This window comes from Paroedura picta, chromosome 10 (genome assembly GCF_049243985.1).
Source record: "Paroedura picta isolate Pp20150507F chromosome 10, Ppicta_v3.0, whole genome shotgun sequence".
NCBI classification, from domain to species: domain Eukaryota; kingdom Metazoa; phylum Chordata; class Lepidosauria; order Squamata; family Gekkonidae; genus Paroedura; species Paroedura picta.
Window position 1 is genome coordinate 50790678 of NC_135378.1, and position 12722 is coordinate 50803399.

Sequence of the window (12722 nt, forward strand, 5' to 3'; positions counted from 1 at the left end):
CTAAGAGGTGGTTCTTCAGTTGAGTGATACTAAATTAGATTGTGAATGGCCCTTAAATGTCTGGGTAAGATTTTTGATCATCTGAGATGCTAGGTGAAAAATTGAACATCTGTGTTTACATTGGCTTGATAAAGCAAATATAACCGTGCAATACAGCAGTATCTCTAACTCTCCAACTTCAACTTCAGCCCATCTTTTCAACAATAATTTCTCCCCCTCCCCCCTCCCACCAATTTCTATGCTGGTTTGCCTTTGACCTTTTAGCAAATCTATTGCAGCGTTTTCAGTGTGGTAGTTCATTTGCTATGTTGGTTAGTTTGGAATCAGTAGTTATCTTTAGTAGTATAATCTTTATCCTATCAATGAACAGAAGTGTTCATTGGATGAAAGAGGAGCCGAATAGGGCTTCTTTTCTCATATGACAGTTAGTGAAGAGCCACTTGCTAAGTACTTTGATACTCTGAGATGCAATAGTTTGCCACCAAAGTGGTTTTGATTGCTTGCTTCCCTGGGGCACATTTTGTGTCTGGTATAAATAGGGCAGGTGGTGTTTGCCTTTGGCTCATTGGCAGGCTTTGCTTTGTGCAGTTGTTTCCTTGTACACAGGATGTTTTACTTGTCAGTAAACAAAGTTTGAGTCCAGTGGTGCCTTTAAGATCAACAAAGTTCTGGGTATGAGCTTTCATGTGCATGGCTTTAAAGGTGCCGCTGGACTCACATTTTGTTCTACCAGTAAACAGTTGATATTGATATTTTAAATAAATATGGAAGGGGGGCTATTTCACAATTTTTAGATAATTCCACTAAGTTTAAATGGCCACTTTTTGTAAGAGATGGAGACTTAAACTTAGTGGAATTATGCTTTGGACTTGCCTTGCTTGGTGTAAGTAACAATATGTAAGTTCTGGGAGACCATTATCTAAAGCATGTGGTTTCCCAACACATGTATGTGTTTCACTATACGAACTTATATAGCATTGCAATCTACCTAAAAGTGACTTTTCTCCCTTGGAATACCTTTGTAAGTATTCTGTAAAGTGTGAAGAGGTTCTCAAGTATATTGACATCTGGATCTCTATCAAAAGATTCCCACTGTCTTAAAGAAGGCATCCAAATTTTAATATTTGCATCCATACATACATACTTAATACAGTATAAAATAATGTCTATGTTGTGTGTGTTTATCTGTGATGGAGTTCTGGGTGTCTTTTAATTTGTTCAGATTTAAACTCAGTCTTAGCTTGCATGCATATAGCTACCCTAATACTAACATGATGTCTAAACAAGATGCCAGCTAATAATGGCGTAACATTGGAAGTGTTTATTACAGTATTCCGTTGAGTAATGCTATAAAAAGCAGAGCCCTTGTCATGTTTAGAAGAGGACTTAGGTGGGCTGGATGTCTGAAGAATAACTGTTTCTAACATTTCCCAGCAGTAGGCAAAGAGATTGAATGGCCTAAGGGCACAAATGTATGCTTGCGCGCGCACACGCAACAGCTGATGAATTGCTACATTTGGGAGTGGGGGGTGACTGAACTGCAGCAACAGAGGCAGATCCAGCTGGAAACGATGGAAGGATTTGATGGGTCAGGCAAACAAAAGCATGCATGCATATAGATACTTGACAGACACTGTTGAGAGCTGCTGGAAGCTTCCATTTCAGAAGGCTTCACTTCAAGTTATGTACAAGTCAATCAAGCTCAAATTGATGAAGACTTTATTAGATTTGTGGAATGATGCATGGCACTGAGAATGTGCCAAACAGTAGACCTGGCTGTGTTATGTGATTATAACATAACCAAACATACCAATCAAACCTTTTCTAAAGCTATCTGCACACCAATCAAGGAATCACTCCATGGTCATGGTGCCCCCCATTTAGTGGCTTATTAGCCTATCTCCACACAGCAGGACATTTCAGCCCCTCGTTGGCATCTTCTCCTATGGTTTTCATGGGGGTCTTTATCCAGATCTTTTCCTACAAAATGTTGACTTCAGTTCAGTCTGTTAAGCCAGAAACCTGAGCTAAAGTTTTGTACTGGTCCTAAATCCAAAGCAGTATTTTCAGCAGAAAGTACTATTTTTAAGGGTGGCTTAGGACTGTTCCATAAACCTGATTGAGGTGGTGCAAGCCTTAATGCAGCCACATGGACAACCTTTGTAGCAGAGTCATCTGTTGACATCCTACTTTCTAATAAAATGACTTCCCAGTAGAATTGTACAATGTCAGAACAGAAGCTTGCTTGTCCCACCACCCAAGCAGGAAGTCACCATTGACATATTGGATCTAACACAACTACAAAAATCCTCTGCTGTGGGTTGCACTAGCTCATTTGGAAATCACTGCTTGAAAGGTGATTCATAATTCCATGTGAGATTTAGGCTCAAACCATGTCACTGGCACGTATCAAGAGATTTGTTCTAAAAATGAGATCAGCGAAATATGAAATATGAAAAATGAAAAGAAGACACATGGAAGTATTCCTGTGCTTGTAACGAGAGACACATTCAAGGTAGGGTTTTCTGTGACCTGGAGAAAATGCCCTGTTCTTTAATAGAGAATTAATAGGAATGCATGTAGCATTATTGGTAAATAACTCCCATGCTATGAAAAACTTCAGCTGCCCATATCTAAACAGTAAGCCTCTATTAAAAGGATAGAACACTTTCCCCCAGGTGGTTGGCTATTTTACTATACTGAGGAGATGGACAGGGAGTGGCCATGACTTATCTATGCTTATTTTTAGGAGTCATAAACCTGAACATGAAGCACAATGTCTTTGGTATTTTGTAATGTAAACCAGGAAGCCACTCTAATTATTTTTACCATCCATTTTTATAACCTATGCCTTTTGGCCCTCAACACTAACACAAGCAGGACATGGTGGCTGCACGGTGGCTACGTGGAGCTGGTATGTTAGTACACTCCCATGGCCTCCAGCAAAGGAATGCAGTAGCAAGCTTCATCTGTGGGACTTGGGTCAAAGCTGACGAATTCAAATCACAGCTAGTTGCAGCTAAACAGCATCAATGCGTATATTGCTGCATACTTTGAAGCAGTATACGAACATGCAACCAGGTGATCCAAATTCCCCTTCTACTTTGGCAGAAGATTTATAGCATGGTTAGCCCTGCTATCTCTTTTTAATCTTTTTTTGTGCGTAAAGATTGATAATTGTGGCTGGGAGCATTATGTTAAAGACTCCCATTTTTTAGCATCAATAGATTAGTGCACTGAATTTCCGGCATGACAGTCATTTTGGCACTGGCAGGCTGTTATTGCCCAAACATGCAATTATGTCTTCAGTCCAGGATCGAGCAGAAGCAGCTGTTTTTTTTTTAAGGACTTTCTCTCTTTTTCAGCTTCCACCTCTGAAATCAGAGGAATGGGAATACAGAAAATGACTTCCCATAGAAATTGCTTTTTTATAAATAGCTTCTTCTTTAGGGTTTCTTCCAAGGTATCTGTGCTGTGCAACAAAGCCGGGAATCACAGTAATGCTAACTAATAATTATTCTGGACAGTTAGTTTCATCCATCTGTGCTTTACTGTAACAGATAAATGGACTGGAGCTGCCATAGGATTTTGCATTATAAGCTTCTATGCAGCAGTGGGCAGTGATCTCCCTTTGTTATGTAGCTAAAGTCCCTTTTTTCTCCCTGACAACTAGAAGCCAAATGATAGTTGCCTGGCTAATTATCATTTTTGTCCCAAATGCATTTTGCAATTTCATTTATTTATGTACTAGATTTTTTATCTGTGTCCCCTAATATATGCTACCAACCGTACTATGCAAATCCAGTGTAAGACTCGGTGTTTAACAGAGTGATCAAATCTTCCTTACCTGTAAATATGTACATTGAAAAGGAACAGAATGACACCCATTTATCATTATAACTACCTGTTTTATATATTAAAGACATAGGATTCAGGATGAAATAGTACACATGAAGCAGGAGAATTAATCTTATTTCAATTCTTAACTATCACTTCTAGGAGTCTGAAGATCAGAATGAGAACAGTGGCCTAGCCCAACCATATGGTTTATATGGTTTAAAGTCATGAATCTCATGCTTGCCTGGCTGACTAAAATTTATTTATTTATTTATTTATTATACTTCTATACCGCCCTCCCCAGAGGCTCAGGGCGGTTTACATTATAACAGAGAACCATACATAAAACAGTCTGTAGAACATGTACATTGATAACCAACAATTGCAACCAAACACAACACAGTATAACAGTAAACAATCGTAATACAAACAGGTCCAGGGCTTGTTGATGGGATTTTGCGGGGGGTGGCTTATTGATTGAATTCTGAGGGGGGGGTGGGGGGGAGCAGGGGCCCTTGGTCGCTGTAGATTTACGTCTGGTTTCGGCCAAATGCCTGGTGGAGGAGCTCCTTTTTGCAGGCCCTGCGGAACTGTTTAAGCTCCGTCAGGGCCCTGATCTCCTCTGGGAGCTCGTTCCACCAGGTAGGGGCCAGAACAGAGAATGCTCTGGCCCTGGTCGAGACCAGACGGACTTCTTTAGGGCCAGGGATCCTTAGCTGATTGGAGTCAGTAGAGCGTAGAGCTCTTTGGGGGGCATAGGCGGGGAGGCGGTCCCTCAGGTACACTGTGTATAGCTTTGAAGGTAATTACCAAAATCTTTAGTCTGATCCGGAATTCAACTGGTAACCATTGCAGCTGATGGAGAATAGATCGGATATGGGAGCTCCACGGTGTTGCCGTGAGGATCCTGGCTGCTGCATTTTGAACTAGTTGTAGTTTCCGGGTCAGGGCTAAGGGCAGGCCTGCGTAGAGCGAGTTACAAAAGTCCAGTCTAGAGGTGACCGTCGCATGGATCACTGTGGCTAGGTGTTCCGGGGCCAGGTAGGGCGCTAGTAGTTTGGCTTGGCGGAGATGGTAGAATGCCAGCCGCGCTACCTATGTGATCTGGGCCTCCATTGTGAGGGAGGCGTCCAGAATCACGCCTAGGTTCCTGGCGGACTGAGCCGTAGAGAGCTGCATGCGATCCAGGGTAGGCAGGCGCGCTTCCTCGCATGGGCCCTTCCTACCTAGCCACAGGACCTCCGTCTTTGAAGGATTGAGCTTCAGACGACTCTGCTTGAGCCATCTCGTCACTGCTTCCAGGCAGCTGGCTAATGCTTCTGGGGGAGAGTCAGGGCGGCCATCCATCAGGAGGAAGAGCTGGGTGTCATCTGCATATTGATGGCAACCCAGCCCAAACTTCCGTACCAGTTGTGCGAGAGGGCGCATGAAGATGTTAAATAGGATAGGAGAGAGGACCGCTCCTTGTGGGACTCCACAAGTAAGTTGCCGGCGGTCTGATGTTTTCTCTCCTATTGCAACCCTCTGTCCACGATCCTGAAGGAAGGAGATCAGCCATTGAAGGGCTGTCCCTTGTATTCCAGCATCGATGAGGCGGCGAGCTAGAAGCTCGTGATCGACTGTGTCGAACGCTGCTGAGAGGTCTAATAATATCAGCAGTGCCGACCCGCCTCGATCCAACTGGCGATGGAGGTCGTCCGTCAGGGCGACTAGTGCTGTCTCTACCCCATGGCCAGGCCGGAACCCTGACTGGGATGGGTCTAGGACCGAAGCTTCTTCCAGGTATTCTGTCAGTTGGTTAGCGACTGCCCTTTCTATCAACTTGCCCAGAAACGCTAAGTGCGAGACGGGCCTGTAGTTGTTAGGCTCTTGTGGGTTTAGAGATGTTTTTTTCAACAGTGGACGTACCACAGCCTCTTTCAAACCCTCCGGGAATTCTCCTGTTGTTAGAGATAGGTTGATTATCTCCCAGAGGGGGCCCATTATCTTTATGCCAGCTGTTTTCAAGAGCCAGGATGGGCAAGGATCTAGTGGGCATGTAGTTGGTCTTGTTGTAGAATCCTGTCCACTTCGGTCAGCGTGAGTCGTCTGAAGTTACTCATAGTTTTCTCCAAAGACGGCCAAGGGGCCTCTAGTTCACTTTTTGTATCTAAGGTTGGAGGGAGGTCGTGGCGGAGTGTCGAGATTTTGTCCGCAAAATGACTCGCAAATGCCTCACAGCTGATGTCCAATTGGCTACTGTTTTGTTGCCCTTCAATCAGGGCAGTGAGGGATCGAACTACCTTAAACAATTGAGCTGGGCGTGAGTCTGCAGATGCGATGCTAGCCGAGTAAAAATTGCGTTTTACTGACTTCACCGCCATCTCATAGGCTTTCATCTGCATTCTATAAGATGTTCTCGAGGTTTCCTCCAAACTCGCTCTAGCCGTCTCAGTTCCCATTTCTGATGTGTAACCCCTACCTGGACCTACATGCATATACCTTGCTTATTCTGATAGGTCAAAGTAGAAATCCAGAAATGAGGTTTGTCTGTTTATAAGGGGAACTCTTCGATTAGTGGCTTTGCAAGCATTTTCCTGGCTTCCTTGCCCATACCCTGAGATCTGATTTGACCCAGGACAGGAGTCATTTTATCCTTTTTGTCCTTAATAATTTTGAAATTCACTTCTCAAGACAAATCCTGATTTTTTTTTTATCATCCCTTCCCTTGATGTTATAGGTGTTGGAAATAATGTGGAACGAGAAGGGGAAATCTCCAACTCTGATTGTCAAAGAAAAGAAACTTGAACTGCTTCATCAGAGTGAGCTTGAGCACATCTGCCAAGCTGTGATGGACAGCCATCAGAAAGAGGTGATATTGATAACCTCCAAAAATTGGAACCAAGAGGCTTTGATGCTTGAGGGTGGGCAGTAGTGATAAAAAATTTTGCAGGACATCTGACTTTTGCATTGTCATTTGTTCAGTAGTTCTTTACGACAAAATGAGAAAATTGCAGTGCAAAGTGGCCACCAGGGAAAGTAAATTTTAAACTAACATCTTCCAGCCACATGCTAAATAAATTGAGTATTTCTTGTTGTCCTTGATATAATAAAGCAGCATCTGCAAGTATGAGAGAAAGCATAAAACGTTCAAATATGAAACACCTAGGCTTTTACAGTGTGTTTTTTGGTCCAGAAAAAAATGTAGCAAATTAAAGAAATCTTTCAAATACCTAGCATTAGCTTCATAAGAAAGAAGTGCTTTGTGGGCTCCCTGGAGCACAGAGTGGAGAATGTAGTAATGATTCGCTTAGGTGAAGTGAAATGTTGTCTAGGTATGTAGGTTGCTCGTAAAATGCTAACATCTCCCAAGAACAATGCCGCCCACACCCGCATCTCTACCGTGGGCTTCCAGAGAGCTTTTGAAAAAGAAAATGAGCCTGCACTGGGTCTGCCTGACCTTCATCATGGCTAAATCATTTGCAGTGGCTGATGAAAATAACTCTGTATTTACCAATGAGTATTCAAGCCCAAGTACAGCTAGACAGAACACTGGAACTAATCAAATACATAAGAGCTAAAGGTCCATTACCAGGTTTCCAGAGTAACATCCCATGGAGGGAGGGGGGAAGGCTGTTTTAACATTGATGACAGCTCTCTGTAGTGTATTTTAGTACCAAGAAGACACTAATTCAGGTTCTAAGAGAAGTTCTGTGTCCACTCATCACATATTAATAAAGGGCCAGTAGCCTTTCTGTTGTTATGATTATTATTATTATTATTGAATTTATTACCCGCTGCTCCCAGCCAGCTGTATTGCAGCGGGTTACAACACTGAAACCCCACAATAAAGTATAACCATCCCCAACTAAAACCATTCTAAGTCCAGTGACCAATTAACTGTCTCTCCACACATCTGTTCAACAACACTCCTGTCTGAAGCCTCAGGGGAAAAGATGCAATGGGTGGAGATCCTGACAGGGTGGCATTCTTGCAGCTACATTTTAAAGTGTTTGGAGGGCCACAGCAAAGTGCTCTTGTTCCCCCCCACACACACACACCCACACACCCTTTCAAGTACCAAAACAGCAGCTACGGGAAATGCCATTTTTAAAATGACAGCAGTATCATTGTGACCCATTATGCACGGGGGTTTTAGCGCACATTCGGGGTGGAATGGCGGCGAATAAAATCACGGATAACGCACGGAGCCGGCTGCAAGTGGCTGCAGCTTCGGTGCATGCCGCCGAAAAAGCCGCGTCAGTGAAACGCGGAAGAAAGCGCAGCTTCCGGGTGAGCGGGGCGCAACCAGAAGCGGCGCCCGGATCGGCGCGTGCATAATCGGTTACTCTGGGTTTTGCCACCGTCGCGCCCTGCCCCGTGCATAACCGGTATGCGTCGCGTCTTCCCCCTCCGCGTTTTCCATGTGACCCGAAATCGCCGTTTCGGCAGCCGTGCATAATGGGCCTGAGACAGCCCTGAGGATGCTGTCATATCTAGTTTTCCCCCCCGAGTGTCCTAATTTTGCACCTTTGTTTGTGGATAAAACTTATTATTTTAAAAAATCTAATTTCATAATGCTTTCTCTCTGCATTCCACTTGTATTCAGCTAGAAAAATGGAAAAGCCTAGTTTGGTTTCTCATTTTCCAGGGCTGCTTTTGGTGTGCAAATGAGGAATCTTCAAATAAAGGCAAACTCCTCAGGGTTCTATAGAAATGTGAATGGGTTCATATATTAGGAATCTATAGCAGCAGTAAAATGGGTATCTAGCCACAAGCTTAATTGTAAGTTTGTTGCATTTTACACTTCTTACTTGAAGTGTCATATTTTGTGCTGAAAGTAATAGGATGTTTTTCCTTTGGGATATACATGAATAGTAGGGAATCATGGTTCTGTGATTGACTTTAAGCTATTCTGAGTGTTTGCTTTTGAATGATGATCAGAACTGGATCTAATAGTTTGAACTTTCTCTTTCAAGGTGGAAGCGATTAAAAAGGGAAACACAAAAGCGCTGAATAAGCTGATTGGAGAGGTCCAAAGAGCAACCAATCGAACATCTGATCCAGTCACTGTGAAACAAATATTGGAGAAACAGCTATTATTGCAGCCCACCAAAAAAGCCCCTTAGGTGACATCACCTATGCAACTGTAGCAACCAAATGGCTGAGAGACTTCCCTGCTTGGTTGATCACTGATTGATAGTAACTGCTTTTGGGGAACATGTGTCAAGCCAGAGAATAAGGTGTCCAGTGAAAGAACGAAAGCTGTGATGAGACCAAGTCTTTCCTTGGAAAGCAATGTATGTGCAAAATAATGTAAAATCAGGACAAGAGTTTTCATTTAGTGAAACAACAGATAAAAATCCCATTTGTTTGCATAACCACTGAAAATTAATAATTAAGTGGATAACGGTTGCAGAGAACCACCATAGAACTCCAGTTGAATGTCAGTTTGTGCCACTGTTTCCATCCTTGGGCCTCCATACAGAAGATATTCCACTTGAATGGATTTGATGCTACTGTTTCCTCAGCAACACTTTGTCCAACTCCCAGCATGGTCCCTGCAGCTTTGTACCCCTCATCTTTTCCTCCTCTCAGCCAAGCATACCAGGAATGGCATACAAGCTTTCTTCTGCCTTCTCTGAACTGTGAATTCCATTAGACTACCTGAGAATGGGTGTAATATTTCTTTTCCACTGTTTCTCTCAAAGTGAAAAGAAAACAAAGGATTCCTAATTAGTCAGGAAGTCTCTTTGTAGATTAAATTCTGATTAAATTATTTTACAGTTACTGTAAATTCATCTTTCATAGCTTGCTAGTCACACTGCTCATGCTTAACTCCTTTGGCAAATGAAATGTTCTTTTTGACTCTTGAATGGAAAAAGAGGACATTGCATTCCTCTAGCAGCCATTTCTATTCATTGCTCTTCTGTGAAAATGGAGGCTGTGGTCTCTGTTTTTTCTAAGGAGTAAATAAGGAGCCCTCTTGAAAGCAGTGTGTTTAAATCACGTTCTGAAAAATTGTTGTGCTGAGAGATCAGACTCTTGCAACTTCTACAGTGTAGAACAAAATGCCGCCAAGCAGCTTAAAGCAGATCAGTTGCATTCTCTCTGGAATGTTAAGCCAACTCCTCCCAGAATTACCCTTTATTCAATGCTTCAAGGACTGCTGAGAAATATTTTGCTTTTGGACTGAAGCCAAAAGAAGCTATGATGAGTCTTTCAAGCAAGTCCTCCAGGTTTCTAACAACTTCTAGAGACTCTTGGCCATACTGAAAGAAAGCAAATGCCTGAGGTTTCGAGGCCTTGTAGAGTAGCAAATGGGCAATTGAAAATGTTTGAAATGTTTAATGAAGAAAAGTCCTGCACAAAAATAACTTAAGATTTTATAAACAATATGAAACAATGTTACATTAACTTTTTTCCCTGGAAAAAATGGATTTAGTGATGATCAAACGGCTGACACTTTTGACCTTTTACTTGTATGTTTAAACAAACAGCTAGATACTTTATTTCTAATTGACTTTTGTCTCTATAGGGCCCATTATGCACGGGGGGAATAGCGCACATTTGGGGTGGAATGGCGGCGACTAAAATCACCGATAACGCACGGTGCCGGCTGCAACTGGCTGCAGATTTGGTGCATGCCACTGAAAAATCCGCGTTAGCGAAACGCGGGAGAAAGCGCAGCTTCTGGTTGACCGGGGCACAACCAGAAGTGGCGCCGGGGTCGCCGTGTGCATAATCGGTTACTCTGGGTTTTGCCACCGTTGCGTCCCGTCCCGTGCATAAGCAATTTGCTTCGCTTCTTCCCCCTCCGCGTTTTCCATGTGACCCGAAATCGCCGTTTCGGCGACCGTGCATAATGGGCCTCGCTGAGCATTAAATTGCCCAACATTAGCCATTGATATTCCACTTCTCTCCACTACCTCCATGACAAACCAAAGGAGGTTACCACATGCTCCTTATTTTTTTTATTTAGAAAAGGGTATGCATATATAGTTACTTTTTATATTTACTTTATGTATAGAATTCATGTTTAAGAACATATGTGGAGTATAAATCCTAAACCATACGTCAGAGGACTTGAATAGTTAACTTTGTTCTTCCATTTATTTCCCATAATATATCAATCTGCTGTATATCTATCCCTTGCTGCAAAGCAAGCTTTCTCAACCAGGGTTTCTTGATAGCCTGGAAGGGTTTCCTGAATGGGTGGGAGTTTCCAAAGGCTTCAATAGAGGCTTTCTGCATCTTCATTAACATGCTGAAGCCTTCCACATGCATCACTCATGCAGTTATATGTCAGGTTCTTATTTGGGCCCTATTATGACCATGTTACGGATGAGTAGGACAGATTTTTGCAGTGCATACTCCTTCGGATATTCTCTAATTTGTGGCTTGGGTTTTCTAGTCTACCAGAATTGGGGATGGGGCATTTTGTTCTTTTAACAATTACTTTTAGGCACAATTTTTGGGTCTGGAAATTTGGACACCTGAAATTAAACTTGAAATGTAAAAGGAAATTCTGTACCCCAACAGCTTTTCCAAGTTTTATTTATTTATTTATTATTTGGATTTTATACTGCCCATTCTATACAGCTCATGGAGCATTATGTAATTTTACATGGAACATTATAATAATCTGATATAATAATCTAATCTAATGTTTAACAAGGATGACCTGGCTCTATAATAATCTAATCTATAACAAGGATGACCTGCTTCTTGATTTTCGGCATGAAAGGCAAAACAACCTTTTTGTTTTGCCACACAGGGCTCAGAGAACTCCTTCCATCCGGGCCTGGGGTTAGTACTACTCACTAAGAACTGCCAGCCAGTTCAAAAAGTGGAAGGAGGCATGACTCATCCAGTGCTCAGGCTTTCATCACAACCACTGGTCCTTCTGTGGGCAGCAGTCCACGCAGGCCCCAACAGCTGCAGAATGGCTCCTGGCTGCAAACTGTAGTTGGTCAAACCTCCAAACCAAGATCTCCAGAGATTCATGAATCTCTGCTGGCTGTAGCAAGGACCCCATGTGCCATCCTCTGGCCATCAGGGCCTGGACAGGCTCAACAGAAGAAAGGGCCAATCGCTGTAATGCAGCCCCGGAAAGGGTCTTGCATTTATTCCCTTCTTTATTAACAAAAAGTAAACAGTCATTAGAGAGAATAATCAATAACTTTAAACTTTTTGTTGCTCTTAGAATTTCAGGAGTGTGTAATTCTATTCAGATATACTTAAGATCAGTCAAAATGGCTAATTTGGAGTATACTTTTTGCTTGGGCATAATCATATGCCAGCATTTGCTGGCAGGTGCTCATGAGAATTGTAGTCCATGGACATCTGGAGGACCACAGGTTTGACTACCCCTGCTCTGACAACTGCAACTGCAATTAGGTTTCTAGAGCTGACTTTTTTGGAATTTCTTATCTAGCTGAAACGCTGTAGTAACAAACCAGGAGCTTATCAACAACAGAAAAATACATACCACTGTGGGCAAATATTAAACAATGAAAAGGATTCAAAAGCAAAGTACTTGGTATCGAAACTTTGTCAAGAAAGGTGCTTGCTTGTGCACAAAGGTGGCTTGGAAGGTTATTTTACAAGAGCATAGAACATTCTGTGTTAAGACAGCAGCTTGGAGTCTCATTTCCAGTTGTGTTTTTCACTCCTGCAGAGGTTACTGATCTCATTACATGATCCACTGTGCCTAATCATCTAAGACACTGTGGTGAATATAGTACTACTACCTAGGATACTAGAAACAGAGGCCCCCCAGGTGCAGTTGCTGGGAAAGATAAAGTACTCAGATGGAATGTTCAGCATTGTGAATTCGTAAGATACGGTATGTAACCAGTATGGATAGCTAAGCCCAACAAGCAAATTTTGTTGGGCCATCAATG

At 42.6% G+C, this 12722-nt stretch overlaps 1 protein-coding gene across 2 annotated transcripts in view; it reads left to right on the forward strand.

The window, feature by feature from the left end:
* GATB (glutamyl-tRNA amidotransferase subunit B) overlaps positions 1-11342 on the forward strand; it is a 56602-nt gene extending 45260 nt beyond the window's left edge. For both annotated transcript variants that reach the window (XM_077300101.1, XM_077300100.1), the window contains 2 exons: positions 6557-6688; positions 8796-11342. In XM_077300101.1, coding sequence (XP_077156216.1) covers positions 6557-6688; positions 8796-8945 — 282 coding nt within the window. In that variant the 3' untranslated portion in view covers positions 8946-11342. The remainder of the gene's footprint in view (positions 1-6556; positions 6689-8795) is intronic.
* The last annotated feature ends 1380 nt before the right edge of the window (positions 11343-12722 follow it).